The sequence below is a fragment of the Lygodium microphyllum genome, chromosome 18 (genome assembly GCF_053477565.2).
Source record: "Lygodium microphyllum isolate KBCC chromosome 18, Lygodium_microphyllum_v1.1.10, whole genome shotgun sequence".
In the NCBI taxonomy this organism is placed as follows: domain Eukaryota; kingdom Viridiplantae; phylum Streptophyta; class Polypodiopsida; order Schizaeales; family Lygodiaceae; genus Lygodium; species Lygodium microphyllum.
Window position 1 is genome coordinate 123,728,945 of NC_141152.1, and position 17,495 is coordinate 123,746,439.

Consider the following 17,495-nt stretch of genomic DNA (forward strand, 5'->3'; position numbering starts at 1 on the left):
GCTCTCCTCTTCTTCTTCTCCTTCTTGTTCTTGCTTGCTTGAGCTTATACTTGAGAGAGGGATTGTGAGAGTATGAGGGAGTGAGTGTGTGAGGGTGAGGGACCTCGATGGAGAAGCTCTCCATTTTCTCCTCTCTTTTTCTCTTCTCTTCTCGTCTCTTCTCTTCTCTTATCTTCTCTTGCTCGCAGCAATGGAGCCTGGAGCATGGAGCTTGAGGATCAAGATCGCTTGAAGCTTGCACTTGGATCATGGAGCTATCGTAGTGCTCGGGAGAGGAGTCAACTTGATCGGGCATGGAGATAAGCTCACTACACTCGTAGAGAGAGATAGTGCATTGGCTATATGAGAGGTAGCCATCAGTGCTCGGCTTGAAACGCTTGAACAATAAGTGGTCTGTGGACCTTGGCGGTTGAGCGTGAGCTTCCAACAAGGTACATCACCAAAACATAAGCATTAGCATAGTAGTAAAAGCAACATGTAGTATATTTGTCACATCACAAAATACACAAAGACCAAGAACTTGATTGTTTGATAACATGTGAGAATGACATATGGAATGGAAGCAAAAGAAAACAATTATTGAACATTGAATGAAATGACAAGACACGCAAGAATACATAACTCATATAATGAAGAAATTGGCCATGGAATCCATATATCAGAGCATCAAATGATGTAGACAAACCATAGGGGCAGTGGTTGGCCACCAAAGTATTTTCAATCTTCCTCTCTCCATAGGATGTAGATAATGAATATGATGATGAAGAGTGATGAGGATGAAAGGGAGAGAAGGACCGAAGCTTGGACTCGAGAGCTATGGCGGGAGAGCAAGAGCAAGAGAGAGATAGACAAGAAATGGGAACTCCAACAGTCACAAAGTGTGACCGGGCCTTCCTTTATTCAAACTATCACTAAAAGAATAAAGAATAAAGTGACGGTGACGGGTGCCCGCCACCTGTAGTGTGCAGTGGTGGCGGTGACTGTCAGTGTAGTAATACATGGGTGACTAGATAGAGGTGCCTTTACCCCCAACAACCTCCCACCTAAAGGTGAATCTGCCCCAGTGAGGAGTGAAAAGAAAAAGAAAAAAAAGACAGTACAACATGTACACATGTACAACAGGATGAGGAAAGATGTCATCTCATCCCACGCCCATCAACCTCCTGAGGAAGGCAAATCGCTCTGTAGAGAGGCTTTTCGTGAGCAGATCTGCAGGATTCTGGTCAGTCGAGATCTTGACAAGATCAACAGACTTGTCCTCAACGACCCCACGTATGAAGTGATACCTCACCTCAATGTGTTTCGTCTTCACATGAAAGACCGGATTCTTGGCTAACTGAATAGCACTCATAGAATCCGAATGCAGTGTAGGGATAGCATCAATACCAAGGTCAGCAACTAAACGACCCAACCAAATGGCCTCCTTGCAAGCCTCAGTAGCTGCAACATACTCAGCCTCTGTAGTAGAAAGGGCCGTGCATTTCTGCACCCTGGACATCCAAGAAATAGCACCTCTAGCGTAGGTGAATACATAGCCAGAAGTGGACTTCCTACTATCTGCATGTCCTACATAATCAAAGTCAGTGTACCCCATGACTCTTGTATCCTGGCTGCCATAGCATATGCACATATCTGCAATGCCCTTCAGGTACCTCATGATACCCTTCACGACATCCCAATGCTTCTTGCCAGGTGTAGCCATATAGTGTGCCACAACACCAACTGCAAAGGCAATATCTGGACAAGTGGTTATCATGGCATACATAAGACTGGCCCCACTGCGGATGCATAGGGAATCTTGGACATCTCGGTCCTCTGCTTATCTATCTGCGGATAATCAGCCTGTGATACCTTCACATAAGAAGGCAATGGACAGCCAATAGGCTTTACATCCTGCATGCGAAAGCGCTTAAGGGCTTGATGAATGTACTCCCTCTATGACAAGTAGAGGATCCCTGATGCCTATCGCGTCTAATGCGCATACCAAGTATGTGAGCGGCCTGTCCCAGATCTTTCATCTCAAAGCTCTTTTTGAGCTGAGCCTTAAGAGCATCCAGCTCATCATGAGCTTTCCATGCTATTAGCATATCATCCACATAGAGTACCAAAATCAATAAAGAACCATCACGGGCTTTCTTCGTGTAAGGACATAAATCCATAGCACTCCAGCTGTAGACCTATGACTTCATAAAGGCATGAAACTTATGATACCACTCCCTACATGCTTGTTTCAAGCCATAAAGACTTTTCTTCAATTTGCACACTAGGTGTTGCCTGCCAGGTTCTGCAAAGCCCTTAGGCTACTCCATATTAATCTCATCATGCAAGTCCCCGTGTAAGAAAGCCGTCTTGACATCCATCTAGTATAAATCCAAGTCAAGCTAAGCAACCAAAGCCAAGACTAAGCACAGGGTGGTCATCTTAACCACATGAGAAAAGGCCTCATCAAAGTCCACACCATGCTCCTACTTAAAACCCTTTACTACTAATCCAGCCTTGTATGCCAGCTTGGGGTGTCTAGGGGTACTTTTTAGCTTGTACACCCACTTGCATGGCAAAGCCTTCTTGCCCATAGGCAAGGAAACCAAATCCCAAGTGTCATTCTTATGCAGGGAGTCTATCTCAGACTGCATAGCCCTCTCCCAGGAGTGACTGTCACCCCTGTGCATAGCCTCATCATAAGTGAAAGGCTCTCCTGCATCTGTAACCAAGACGTAATGCATCGAGGGCTGAAATCGATCTGGTGGACATATGTCTCTAGTAGACCATCTCACGGCAAGCTTTGTTGCCTGCCTAGCTGCATGTCCAATGCCCTGACCATGAGCATCTACTGCAGTTGTAGGTTGTCCAACTGGCTGTGCGGGAGCTCTCAGCTCCTCCTAAAATATGACCTTGCGGATCTCAACAACTCTCTCAGGCTACCTATGCATCTTGTCTTCATGGAAGACTACATCATGACTACGGATGACTTTCCGCGCCTGCGGATCCCAGAGACGGTAACCCATCTCGCCAGCATCCCCATAACCAAGGAAAATACATTTGACACTCTTGGGATCCAGCTTACTTCTCTTGTCCCTGGGCACATGGCAAAATGCCTCACATCCAAAGACACGGAGATGCTCATAAGAGGGGGGTTTTCCAGTCCATACCTCCTCTGCAACCTGGAAATCCAAACAACTAGAAGGTGATCTGTTTACGACATGCACAGCTATACTAACTGCCTCAGCCCAACAACTATGTGGTAGGCATGCATGGCTAAGCACAGTGCATACACGCTCCTGGATGGTTCTATTCATCCGCTCAGCCAAACCATTCTTGGGAGGGGGGGGGATAGGGAGCGGTCAACTGACGCTTAATACCCCTCTCATCACATAACTGCTCAAAAGCACGTGAGACATACTCACCTCCATTATCTCTCCTTAGGCATTTTAGCCTATACCCAGACTGGTTCTCAACCAATGCAAACCATCTCTGAAACACAGCCAAGACATCAAATTTCAGCTTAATGGGATAAGCCCAAACTTGCCGTGAAAAATCATCTATGAACGTAACAAAATACTTTGCACCACCCATAGACTGACAAGGCATGGGCCCACAGACATCTGAATGTACCAATGCCAAGGGCTCACTTATGCGTGGCCTAGCAGACTTCTTATGCGTAGACCTAGTCTGCCTGCCATAAACACAATGCTCACATGAATCAAAACATGCATAATCAAGGGGCGGTAAGTACTGCAAACTAGAAAGCATTTTCATTCCCTTCAAAGACATATGGCCCAAACGGGCATGCCAAAGAGATACATGTGGGATAGAACCCACAGAGAAAACATGATCAAGGGAAGAAGTTGATACAATCAAGGGGTAGAGACTGCTAGCCTTGGCACCTCTCGCAATCACAAGTCTGCTATGAGTGATCTTCCATGCAGAGTCTCCAAAACATACATGATATCCTGCATCATTAAGCTGTCAAGGTGACATGAGACTGCATGTCAAAGCAGGTGCATGACATACATCTTGCATAACAAAACTGATGTCAGAAGTAAACTGCAGCCTAATATCACCAATGCCCACAATATCAAGAGAGCTGTCAGCACCCAAGCGCACAGTACCCGAAACAGTACGGTATGAATGAAACCACTCTCGGCAAGGTGTCACATGAAAGGATGCACTTGAGTCCAAGAGCCAACACTGTGCATACATAGAGTGTATCTCTGTCATTTGCGAAGCACTAGAAGAAGCTACAAGGATATAATCATCATCATCAACATCCTCAGGTTGCATAACATTGATCTCTTCAATTTTAACACTGGACTTTGCAGGCACTATGCTGTGATCAGAAGACTTATCCTGCACTTTGTCTTTCCCCTTATCTTTACGCCTTTCATTGCGCAATTCATGGCATTGTGGCCTAATATGGCTATTTTTCCCACAATGGTGACAAGTAACATATGCATTCCTGCCACGGGATTTGCTACGTGACTTTCCACGCGACTTGAACTGAGATTTTTGAGAATCCCATCCACGGCCACTGCCACTACCATGCTTTCCATATCCATTATTCCTGCCTCTAACTGTCATAGCATGCGACACACGAGAGGCATCCAAATTCTTATGGTTAACCTCTTCTTGCAGAAGAGCACTCTCAACATCAAATAATTTCAAGGTAGTATTAGAGGCACATAATGCAGTGCGGAATACATCCCATGACTCATTAAGAGTACCAAGCAAGAAAAGAGGAGTGACATCCTCTACAAAAGTAATGTCCTGCGAACTCAAGTTCTTGAGTATAGCATGGAACTGGCTTAAGTGAGCAGACATAGTCACATTCTCCTTCATGCGCAGATCCATAAGCTGCTTCAGCCAATACATTTGACTCGCTGGACTTTTCTTGTCATAGAGATTCTTGATTTTATCCCACAACTGCCATACACTCTGTTCTTCCTCAAATACATTGTAGTGAACATGTTTTGTGAGAGACAATGCAATGGTGGACTTGCATAACTCATCAAGCTCAAGCCATTCCTCATCTGGCATAGTTGCAGGCAAATGCCCGCTTAACCTCAAAGGTTTGATCTGCGATTTTTGCACCAACACCTGCCAAATCTGGCTCTTCCAATAAGAGTAATTCGTACCATCAAGCTTAGTGATGGTGAAAATAGCATGATTAGTGGACGAACTCGCCATAATGCAGGCTGGAAGACTGTAGAGAGTTCAAAACTGCTTGCTGTTTACTGTAGAAAATGACCAAAAAATCACCAAAATCGAGGTAAAATGGCAAGGAAAGTGGAACCAATGCTGTTGCCCACCAAGTACTAGTGAAAGCACATCATTTCAAAGTGTTTCAGCATGAAAAATCCATGACAGTCCATACATATATGCTTGCTATAATAAATTTCAGATTTCAGTAATAAAAGAGAGCTAACAGTGCCAAAACCGGATCCCAAGGCAATCAGATACTGCCAATACCAAAGAAAGCCATCATGCGGGCATAGCATAAGCATATGACGGTTGATAAGCATGAATCCAACACCCAAGAATGTCATACAAACATCTGCCAGTGAGTAGGCACACCCCCAATTAACGGGGCAAAGTATTCCTACCATTACCAAAACTTGACACAAGTAGGTGTCAATTCACAAAGATACAGATCCAAAACTGAGACATAGCTCATAAGCATACAGTGAACTAAAACATATGATGTATCATCCCAAAGGGTGAGAAGTCCCAAAGTCTCAAGTGTTTGTAACTGCTCAATAGTATGTAACGGCTCAATGCATAAAAATACCACCTACTCAATGTCTGATAAGCATTCAAGAATACTCCCACTGGCACAAAATCCGTATGTATGAGCTCAAGAGCTCAAGCCAAGGCAAGACATAGTGCTAATGGCATAATTCCAAGACAATACATCAATAGTACATTCCAAACATATAGGTGGTAGAGCATCCGTATGTAGCATCCATAAGCATGTAAGATATCCGGAACATATAGTACATCCGGAACATATAGGCGGTAGAGCATCCGTATGTAGCATCCATAAGCATGTAAGACATCAAATACATCCCAATCCAAACTCTGAAAAGCCAAGTAACATCCAAGACTACTCCATATAATCCAAAATGCATCCAAGGTGGAGCTTCAATGAGCACTCAAGCTCAACGTATGCATAGGGTAATCAACCGTGACATGAGCATCAAGCCGTAGGCAACGGGTATGCATAAACCCAAGAACGATCACTGTCAAAGCATATACCAATGTCAATAATTGCGGGCTTAAATAAGCCCAAGCTTCCAAAAGCATCTGGATTCAATGACAAGCTCAAAGTCGTCCCTCGATGATCAATACATCATAGCATAACCCAAGACATACATCCGAAACCAATAGGCATATGTCAAAGCATGAAAGATAGATTCAGCCCAAGAGTATTTAGCATGCATTTACTGTTATAAACTGTGTATTTCTAGCCCCAAAATCAGGCCAAAATCATAGCATTACATGTAGCTTCAATCCCCCAATCAATCAAGATGCAATAGGCATCAAACCGGTTATGTAGTCATGCCCAAACAAGCATAGGCATACAAATACATGCTGTCTCAAACCTGAAATCTGTTGCATAATATTCTGTCATCAGAATTTGGCAAATCCAACATCACCATCACATTCAGAGCATGCCAAAACCCCAAGTTAGACTCTTACCTTGCTTGAATCGGGTTCCGAATGCCCGAGATATGACAAAAAGAGTGATTTTTTTGCCAGATTTTGAAACTAGCACAACAAAAACATGAGCTGGCTGGGAGGGTCTGTTGTCCCACGTGTCAAAAATGGGGCCCAAAGGGGGCACAAATGAGGACCAAAGAAGGCCTACACCAAGCCTCAGCAAGCCTTGATAGGTTGGAAGCAAGATCCAGGTGAAGGAAGCTCCAAGAGGTGTGAGCTATGGCTGCCCACAACTTATTTACAGCTTGTGAGACCTAAGAACTGAAGTAAACCCTAAAGAAAATGATCGAATACTTCTGATGTAATGCCTTGAAGGTGCCCAACAATGCCGGGAAGGTGCTCGAGAAGCCGGGGAGTGACATGAGCTCGAAGGAGTCGGATATGGCTGCCGGGAAGGAGACCCAATGCAAGTAGGGAGTCGATGGGATGCTGAGAATGCCACGAACCAAGCTCAAGAGTCGGAAAGCAAAGCTCTGATACCAATTGAAAGGGAGAGAAGACCCGAAGCTTGGACTCGAGAGCTATGGCGGGAGAGCAAGAGCAAGAGAGAGAGAGAGAGAGAGAGAGAGAGAGAGAGAGAGAGAGAGAGAGAGAGAGAGAGAGAGAGAGAGAGAGAGAGAAGAAATGGGAACTCCAACAGTCACAATGTGTGACCGGGCCTTCCTTTATTCAAACTGTCACTAAAAGAATAAAGAATAAAGTGATGGTGACGGGCGCTCGCCACCTGCAGTGTGCAGTGGCAATGACTGTCAGTGTAGTAATACACGGGCGGCTAGGCAGAGGCGCCTTTACCCCCAACAGAGGAGGCTTGCATATATAGGCGAGAAACAAGGCCTATGAGATCATGTTGAAATCATGCCACCCAACCACCCACTTAGAGTGCCCTCTCAAATGCCAAATAAAAACCAATAAAACTCATGAAATGCCTAGTCCTAACATCCAGTAGTATTCGACATGTGGATCATGAGCATCTACTTACCTTAGTTACCAAAGATCGAGTCCCACGAAACTTCTTCAAAACTTGCATAGTTTTTGGAATTTCCAAGTTATAGCATATTTGACAAAATAGCTTATATGTGTATTCACCATGCCTACCAGCATATCAAGACAACTCGGATTTATATCTCTGAGTAAGATCGTCAAAATCAAGAATAAATAGTTTACTATGAGAAATAAGTCCTCTCCTTTCCAAGATGAGGTCCCCATTGCATTCATAGATTGAGACTAGATGGTAGTCACACTAGTCATCATCACTATGTACATGAATCCCCTAGCCTTCAAACAACTTTTATTTTCTACCATACTTCGTTCTATAACATGAAGGAGCATGATAGCCTATCCAATTACCACTAACTTTGGGGATTTACTGGAAATGACCACTCTTGCAATACTCATGCTTGCTCTAAAGGTCATTTATCTCAGGATTTCATGATTTTAGAGCTAATAGAGTAGTTACATATCATTTATGTATTTACCTTTTGCATTAGTTTAAATCTTAGTCATGTGTATGAGGTTGATTAGTTCCTCATTGTAGTTACATATCATTCATGTATTTTATCTTTTGTGCTACTTCTACTCTTAGCCATGTGTAGATGTTGATTTGTTCCTCAAGCCTAGTGAATTACAACTATCTTGACAACTACTTAACCATTCAACTCTTGTAGGACAGCTTGAGATGTATGGTCGAAGTTGCACTTGATGTACAAGGCTCCTTCCACCATGAGGACCATTACTCTCTATGGCTAGCTCTAGCAACTGAAGTTTGAAATCAAAGATACAATACAATCATTCCTTCTTCAAGTTACTGAGATCTAGGACTAGCTTCGTACTATGCAATCTACCCTATCAGAGGCACATCTTGTTGGTACGGTACTCTACAAGCTTCCTCGAGAGTTTGATAGATTGGAAAATTCTTTACTACGGGCATAGACATCTACAACTCCTATCAATTTTCTTCATATATCCTCAATGCTACTTGAGCATGAGGAGACTTGGCAACTACAAGGGTGGCTTCCGTCACATTATGGAGGTTCAAGTGAGGCTCTTGTAGCTTTAGAGAGGGGTTTGAGGATGAAGAAGTGAAAGGCCCAAAGTTACCATTGTGGCAAGAAGGGCCATTTGCAGAAAGACTACAAAGAGTTAGCGGCTTCCAGGAAGCAAAAGGAGCAAAAGACAAAGCAGGATACGAACTCCTCCAACGAGTCACCATCTGCCTTAAATTCCAACTCCAATCCTCCAACCAAGGTGAAGTCCAAGGCATGGAAGGGATCCATTTCTTTGGATTGTGAGAAGGGCTTGGTGGTCCCTTCCTCAATAGTGGTGGTGATGAGGCCATCCCTCATGATTCTCTAGTGCTAGAGAGGGAGTGTGGGAGGGTGGTGAGATGGGGCAGTCGTGCCTCATCTATATTTCTATACAAATGCACATGATCCAGAGAGGGACGTCCCCAATGCATTGATCGAAGTCTAGCAGGTTCAAATCATGGAGCTAGGATTGCCATCCAAGTTCATGATGGGCTGGTTACTTGACAGAGAGCGGGTGGCTTTTGTTTGGAGCTCACATGAGGGGACACTTTGGCAGTCTGGTCCAAGGAGGGGGATCCATGGTCATTTATGTGCTGCGGCATTGGTGATAGGATGGTCATGTGTGCTACATCAAATGCATTGTTGACAGACATTGAGAGTTGGTATGATATTCTCTATTTTTAGGAGTAGGTACAATCAACATCGACATCAGGTTCTCTCCGAGGCACCTTGGTGGTGGCTTGATCACCCACTGCCTAGGTATCCATGGTTCTACTCAGTGGTTTTCTATTGTATGGACTATGATGAAGTTATTTATCATTGTATCATTGTATCATTGTATTGTATCAAATCCCCCATGATCTAAGAGAGGGTGTTAGAAGAGTATGTCAACTCATGTGTGAGTTTGAGCATGTATTATGGCTAGGCAAATTATGTAGATATTCTAGGCATTTTTATTATGTAGCATTTTATGCTTTGTGGCAATTATTGGTGGCAGTCAGCCAGCATTAAATGATGGCTGACCTAACACATTTTATGGCATTATACATGCCTATATATTCTAGGCTCCTCCTCCTCATTCTGTCAGTTCACCACTTGGAGGTCCTGTGGAGAGAGGAGCTGGTGCTAGTGCCCACACAGCCAATGACTCACTATTGTATGTGACAATCTCGTGTCTGATATATGGATTCCATTTCCTGAGCATACATATGAGTTCTCATCTATATTGTGTTCTTTCTTTCCCTCTCTCTTTTGTCTTGTGTTTTAGCAATTTATTACAACATATGTTTACACTTCCATTGTTGCTCCACTTCTAACACCTCTCACAACCATTATAGCACTTTTACTTGAGCTTGTTATACTTTTGTCATGTTACTTTGATTACACTTTACTTGAGCTTGTTTTACATTATAGCACTTTATTTTGACATTTAGTTTTAAATGATGTGATATTTGCCATTCAAAAGGATATATTTCATAATGCATTTGAGCTTTTGGGAACTTCAAAGCAGAGCTATTTAGCTCATTCATTTCTTAGACAACTATGGATGTCTATGCCTTTTCAAATCTTTTGTGAGTTTTTTTTTTTTTTTAAAGCAACCGTGCAATAGCATGACTACTTCCCTTTGCTTGCAAAAGAGGGAATGGAGAAAGGTGAAGGCTCATGAGCTTTGCACACTAATGCGTAGCTTGACCAACTAGTATTAAGAAAAATTTGCTTCAGTCACAATAATTTACAAATATTAAATTGTCCATTTTTGCCACCCCCTATTAAGCCTAGCTAACTAATATTAAGAAAGATACCTCAAAATATGAGGAAACTACTACCACATGTCTTAGTTATCTTGAGTTAAGTTCTACTAAGTTAAAAACATTGCCCAATGCATATATGTTAGTATAAGCAATTTCAACAAAATGGTAAACTTGGAGTGCTTGTCAATGTTCACCATGACATCAAGGAGGAAATAATGCTAGAAAGCTCTTCCAATTCAAGGCATAATGTTGCAACCCTTAGCTTATCATGGATTTACGATATGTTATTTGCATTGCATGGCTAGAAATCCATTAAGAGCTACCTTTCACAAAGCAATTATATCATTGTGCCTTTTCAACTCATAGAAGTTAAGTGATATAGGATAATAAATGTGACATATTAAATATCACACATTGTTACAGGAGTAAAATGAGCATACTACCAATTGTTTACCTAAATATAATGAGTATACCATCAATTTGTTCCATTTACACATATCAAGCCCTTATTTTCTCCTCTAACCAACAAAGCATGATAGATAATGTTTCCACGGTATTTGTAATCTTGCTTGATAGGAACCATCGTTCCATATGGTCTCTTAGGGATCTATATAATCAACAATGTTTGAGAAAAAGTTTGTTTCTAGTCATTGTTGGTTCAAAATTAAGAATTTCTACCATTTTTCAACCATTTGCAATTTGAACTATGGAAATTTTGAAATTCAACATTTTACCTCTCACCCCTCAAGCACTCAAGTTCTCACCTTGAGTCTCTACCTTTTATTGCAACATTCAAGCACTCCCCTCTTCCTCTTCTCTTCACCTACTCTACACCTACCTCTTATCTCCTCTTTCTCTACTGCTCGTTCTATCTCCTCCTCCCCTTCATCTAGCTCCACTCTACCTCCTCCTCTTCCTCTACCTCCTCTTCTTTCTTCCCAACCTCTACTAACATGATGCTGAATTACTACCTAATGGACTAGCAAATATCATGGCAAGTCCTAAAGAAGTTGTATGTCAAAGCTCTTCATCCACTTGTCATATTTGGGTGGAGAATGCAACCCACATACTAATATCCCTCAAGCACTTGCCAATGAAATCATTAAGAAGTTTTCCATGCAAACTCAAAGTCACCTCAATCATTACTAAGGCTTAAGTGGAGATCACCTCATGACACCCATCCCTAAAGATACTATGGATCCAACTATCAACATGTTCACCTCTGCATCAATTGCCCTAGTATCTACAACCATTGGATCCAAGAGGCCCAAGAGACTATCCACTCTTGTCAAGTCCATGGGAGATGTTCAACTCATTATCGTTCCTTAAGGAGCTACAAATGAATCACGAAACTAAAATTTTGCAAACATAATAATGCCTACAATCTCCCCATCCATTTCTTAACGCTAATAAATGGCAAAGGATGGTGAGAGCCATAGTCACAATGGGACCATATGAGAAGAGGTATAACCTACAATAATATACACACTAAATAGATAGATGAACTGGAGAGAGAATAAAAAGTTCTCTTTACCATCGATGTGCCAACTTGGTGAATGGATGGATCCCCCATCCAATTGATGCGTGGAGTGGCTAGAAGAAGTGGAGCATCATCAATATTCATGTCACTAGCCATTTTGAAATATACTTTTTATGAATTGTGGATGTGGGTTTGAAGGGAGAAAAACAACCAAGGACATGTACTACAATACATTTAGACAGACACTAATTGAGGTCATTTTAGAATTTAGAGATGTATAAAGAGGTCTTCAAATCAATTCCTAGTCTTTGTGTTGTTAAGTTCTAAGGCATATATGTAATATGTAGGTTGGCATTACCAATGTGATCCAAGGCATCACTGATAATGTTTCTAGTTATGTTGAAAATTAGGTAATTGCTTGTGATTGAACTTGCATGTACTACTCTCATGGAGGACGTGATCAAGCTAAAGTGGCCGCAGAAGATAACAAATGCATTGATGATTGTAAACTTCATCACCAAGAAGGAAAAAGTGACTGTTAGATTCCACATATAGTGATATGAAGTCTCATTCACCATCATGTAATTTGCCACTTGAGCAACTCTATGGCATGCAAAGCAATATTCAATGGACAATGGTATCCGAATAATTCGTGGTATGGATGGGTTGGGAGCCAACTATGGCAAGTATGAAAGTGAGCAATAGGTTTGCTTGAGAAGCTCGTTTTGGAGTCAGGTGTGAACCTTGGTCATTTCAATTGCTCAATTACATAGGATTCTACACATGTTCAATTACTCCATTACATAGGATTCTACACATGTTATATGACTATGAAGGGTCTAGATTAGGGCTTCTAACACATTTCATGAGAGAAGCCATTGAGGCATGAAGGCTTGAAATATTCTTAATAATCCAACTCCATAATAGGTAGTACATTTCGTGAATGGCACTCAACTTTGTACACATATGTCCATCTTGAAGTCTCTACACATTATATAGGTGGAAGTGAATGAAGAAGCATATGCAAACGTTTTGTGCCCCTCTTGCATCCTACTTGTTGCAAGAGCCTAGATAGAGATTTTTATCTCCCAAGGCATTACATGAAGAATACCGTGGTGCTTCTATTCAAAAGAGCATCTTTAGTCGAACCACATTTTTGTTGGGAGTTTTTTGGGTACCAATTGCCAAATGTGCAAAAGGTGGCTCTTAAGGTATTGCATAGGTATGTAATCAGTAGCAATGTTGAACCTTTTATCTTTACATCTATAGAATCTAGATAAACTTCTACAATAAGATAGATGCTTGACATGTGAAACATCTACTTCTATTCAAGATTGTTTTTCCAGAGTGTGTGAGAGAATTGGGTAGTCTATTCTCTTAATTCACCAATATACGCAATAGGCTTAGCATGAGACAATTGCAACGACTAATCTATCATAATTCTAACTTGCATACATTTTGTAGCATGCATAAAATGCTTATGGCTAGACAAGTCATTTAGTACTTGATTTGGAAAACTTGAGCTAATCTTAAGCTTTTACAATTCATGGATAAAATTCAATCTATCATCTCTCCATTTGCTCCTCAAATTGCATACAAAGCACATGATATTGAGCAAGAGGTGGTCTTCAAAAACCTCTACATGGACTGGGAGCATGTTGACCACCAAGTCTCATGTACTTGTAGAGGGTGATGATCCATTGCCCGAGGTGTTGCAACTATTGATGGCAACACAAAAGTGGCAAAGGTGCCTTGCGTAGAGTGTGGCTCTCATCTACTGCAACAACTCATGCTCATAAGGATGCTCCTACTAGACAGCAAAAGCATGATGATGATAGTAATGCGCTAAGTGATGGTTGTAGCAAACTAACTATTGGGTCACATGGACTCATGAAGAGTGAGGATCCACTACTCAAGGTTCGTTTTTGTTAGCAACACAAATGTGTCAATAGGACTAATGTAGAGTGTGGCTCTAGAAGCTCATCTACCACAACTCATGCTGCTCACGAGGATATTCCTATTAGAGAGCTACACGGTGATGATGATGATGGCAACATCCTAAGTGGTTGTGATTTGGATGAGACAACACAAGACTCATATATTGATAATGATGACTTTCTTAATAGTGATGAGCCTAAGAAATCATGTAATATGAGTCTCAAAATCTTGGCCCTCTAACATTTAGCATTCCACTTTTGGGTCTACTCAAGTCCTAACCCTTTTCTATGTTACTCGGAGCAGCATATCCTTGCACTTGGAAAGTTCAAGTGTTAGATTGTCTCAATGCCCATGTGTAGATTACGGTGAGTGACATCATTGGAAGTTGTTGTAGCCTTACTTAAACAGAACCAATCGTGTCTATCCTTGTAGTAGTTGGGGGATTCTTGCCAATTTCCATCTTGTCTCGTGATACCCATGTGCAGAGCAAAGACCTTTTATTCGTTAATAAGAACATTATGACATTGGCGAAATAGAGCCCAAGTTGATGGACAAATATGTGTGACAAGCAAGGCATCAAATATGTAGCAATATTCCCAACAGTCAAGTTTCAGTTAGCTCTCTTTCATTTGACAGCTGCAGTTAATTGTCTAGCATTACTTAAAGAACCACAAAGAATAAACATCAATAAATATAATCTTAAATGGATTGCCTTCAGGTGCCTTAAACATCAATAAATATAATCTTAAATGGATTGCCTTCAGATGCCTTGTTAAGTTCAACAAGAGCAGATCATAAACAACTCAGTTTTATGCTAGCTAGTTTCCGATGATAGGCTGTGTTGATTTTGACAAATCCAAAATTAGACCAAACCTTTCAAGATTTATAGTCTCTAGCTTCTAATTTTGCATTCATATAAGACCACAAATCTGATGCTTTGCAACAGATTCCAATTCTATAAGGGCGTGTTACAGACGGCATCCAGGCAGCCCATGATGTGAATAATGCACCTTGCACTCTCCAACAGACACTCCTTGAGCAAGCTTATCGATTCCATCGTCCTGTGCCGAAAGCACACCTTGACAGCTGATACTGGGCTTTGGCATTATTGATGGGGGGGGAGTCCCACATGTGAAGGGAGGGGGCCTCCAAATTAATGAAGACAGTGTGCCGATGTATGGGAGGGGGGGAATTGAAATTGAAGCCAGGCCCATCATATATACAAGGTCCACAAAGAGGGCATATAATAGAAGAGCTTGCATTGCAGGCAAGGACACTTCACTCACTCTTCCATGCCTGCAACATCAAAGAGGAACCAGTTGTGCTGACCAACTCATGTGCAGACTTCAAGCTCCTCGCGCTGGCCAGTTTCATCAATGAAATGCTGCCATTCAAGTCCCCAGACCATTTGATGACATTCTCAATCTCCTTGGCTGAGTGCGCCTTCTGGGGTACCTTGCTCAATGATGCCTGGAATATGAAGGTGGCATTGCTGACACCTGCACTGAACACCCAATTGTGCACATCCCAGAAGACTTCCACTGGCAGCCCATCAATCAGGACTGTTTGGTTGCCCCTGAATTTCCACTCTAGATTCTTCACTTGTACGACCATCTGCCTGTCGACCCTTATGCACAAGTAAGGCTCCTTTGCTGGCACCTTTACCTGGCATTCGATGTCGATATCATGCGCCTTGCCTGACTCGCCGAATTGTGCCTTTGTGCAGAAGTGCTTCTTCCCAAACACATGCTCTGTCCTTGACAACAATGTGGCTTTCATGCTGGATGATGGCTTCCTTGCCTTGCTCTTCTTGTAAGCCTCCTTGTCTCTGTCTCCCAAGAGCAGCACCATCTCTTCATTGCACACCACAGCCACATAGAACGCCTCCTGTGGCTCGGGACCACACACGTACTTGGCCGATGACAGGTCCCAGAAGATGTCCACCTTGTTGCTGCCACACAGATCAAAGGTCTTGACCCCTTGTTTCTTCCAGAAGGACCAGGGGTTCATCTTGATCTTGCACGTGTACTGGCACGAAGGGTCATCTATGGTGACACACAGGCCATGCCCCTTGGAGTTCTTGACCCATGTGATGGTCACACGCCTGCAAAGCCCAAAGAGCCTGGCTTCATACAGGCATGTGACAAGGTTCTGCATTGTGGCTTCCAATTGGGGTAAAATGATGGCACTAGGAGAGAGAGAGAGAGAGAGAGAAGCGGGTAGAAGAGCAGAGAGAAGGGTAAAACTAAGAAAGAGAAGGCAGCAAGTGCTATAAGATAGGCTTGCTCCCAGAGAGGAAATCTGAGGAAATGGAGGGCATGAGATGAGCTCTAGTGAAGAAGGCAGAAGAAAAGAGCATCATTTTGGTAGAGATCTGATGCTGGCTCCTGCTTAAGCCTTAGTGCATTTAAGGGGGAGAGGTGGGGGGGGGGGGGGGGGGAGGGGAGAAGGCAGGAGGCTACTTCTTGACCAGGAGTGTCTACTTCTTCTTGACTAGGAATGTGTCGAGGGGGGTGCTTTCATGTAATTCAAAAGGAGAACAAGGGAAAGGAAACACACAGTGGGCTATGAGCAGGATGATGGGAAGGCTTCAAGAGACCCGAGAGAGAGAGAGACAGAGAGAGAGAGAGAGGGTGTGTGGGGAGACAAAGTGGTATTGCTGTGGAGTACACCTTAAAGCGCTCTCTTTCCTTGAGTGTGTCTGACAGGAGGGAAGAAGAAGAGAGGGGAGGACAGACAAGATTCACAGAAAGAGAGAAAAGGAGAGGCTGGCTGATGAGAGAGAGAGAGAGTGTGTCTCTCGGTGGAGGTGGAGGGAAATGAGAGGATGGAGATGGGGGCTTGTAAGGTTGGGTCAATTTCCGATTTTTTGTTGATGTGAATTTTGGTGGCTTTTTTGTTAATGTGAATTTTGAAAGTAGCCCCAGCCTTTCCAGCTCGTGGATCCCAACTGTTTTTGTGTGTGTGTGTGTGTGTGTTTGGCCCTGGCTTCCAAAAAACAAACCAGCTTTCTGGCTGTACCCAATCCCCCATCCATGTGCCTTGGCTCAATGTTTTATTGCTCCACCCCCCCTCTCACGCTTCCACCCTCGTGTGCGGGTATATACATTTGCTGGTCGCATGCATGTGCGTGTCGTGTGTGTGCATGTGGTGTGAGTGAGTGAGTGTGTCTGTGTGTGAAAAGTAAACAACAATTGACAGTGGATGTGTAGCCCTAGTGGCTTGAGCATGTGTGCTGGTATATGGGGTTGTAGCCCTAATGGAATGAGCATGTGGGATTGTATATGGGTGCATGCACCATGAGTTCAAACCTTAGATACATCCTTAAGGCATCTTTCAAAGTTCAAGTCTTCTCAAAAAAGAAAAAGGAAGCAAACAGTAGGTACCCTCCCAAGAGTAATTGGATGGATGGACCGACCTCTATATATAGACTCCACGGAATGTGCCCAATAAGTAGCCAGGAAGAAATCCAACTAGCTTCTAATCCCCACAATCGTACACTATCATACAAACAGCATGGAATGTACCCAACAAATAGCCTCTAAGAAAATCTAACCAGTCTCCTAGCAATGAATATTGCACAAT

The 17,495-nt window shown here is 42.7% G+C and overlaps 1 protein-coding gene across 1 annotated transcript; it reads right to left on the minus strand.

Annotated features, from left to right (window-relative positions):
* Positions 1-14,644: 14,644 nt before the first annotated feature.
* Positions 14,645-16,714, minus strand: LOC148021334 (uncharacterized). Its single transcript, XM_087699208.1, has one exon. It carries the CDS (start codon positions 16,065-16,067, stop codon positions 15,189-15,191), a length of 879 nt encoding a protein of 292 aa, XP_087555334.1. The 5' UTR covers positions 16,068-16,714; the 3' UTR covers positions 14,645-15,188.
* Between the last annotated feature and the right edge of the window lie 781 nt (positions 16,715-17,495).

Coding starts and splice junctions, on each gene's coding strand:
- LOC148021334 (XM_087699208.1), bottom strand. CDS start 16,067: ATGCAGAACCTTGTCACATGCCTGTATGAAGCCAGGCTCTTTGGGCTT.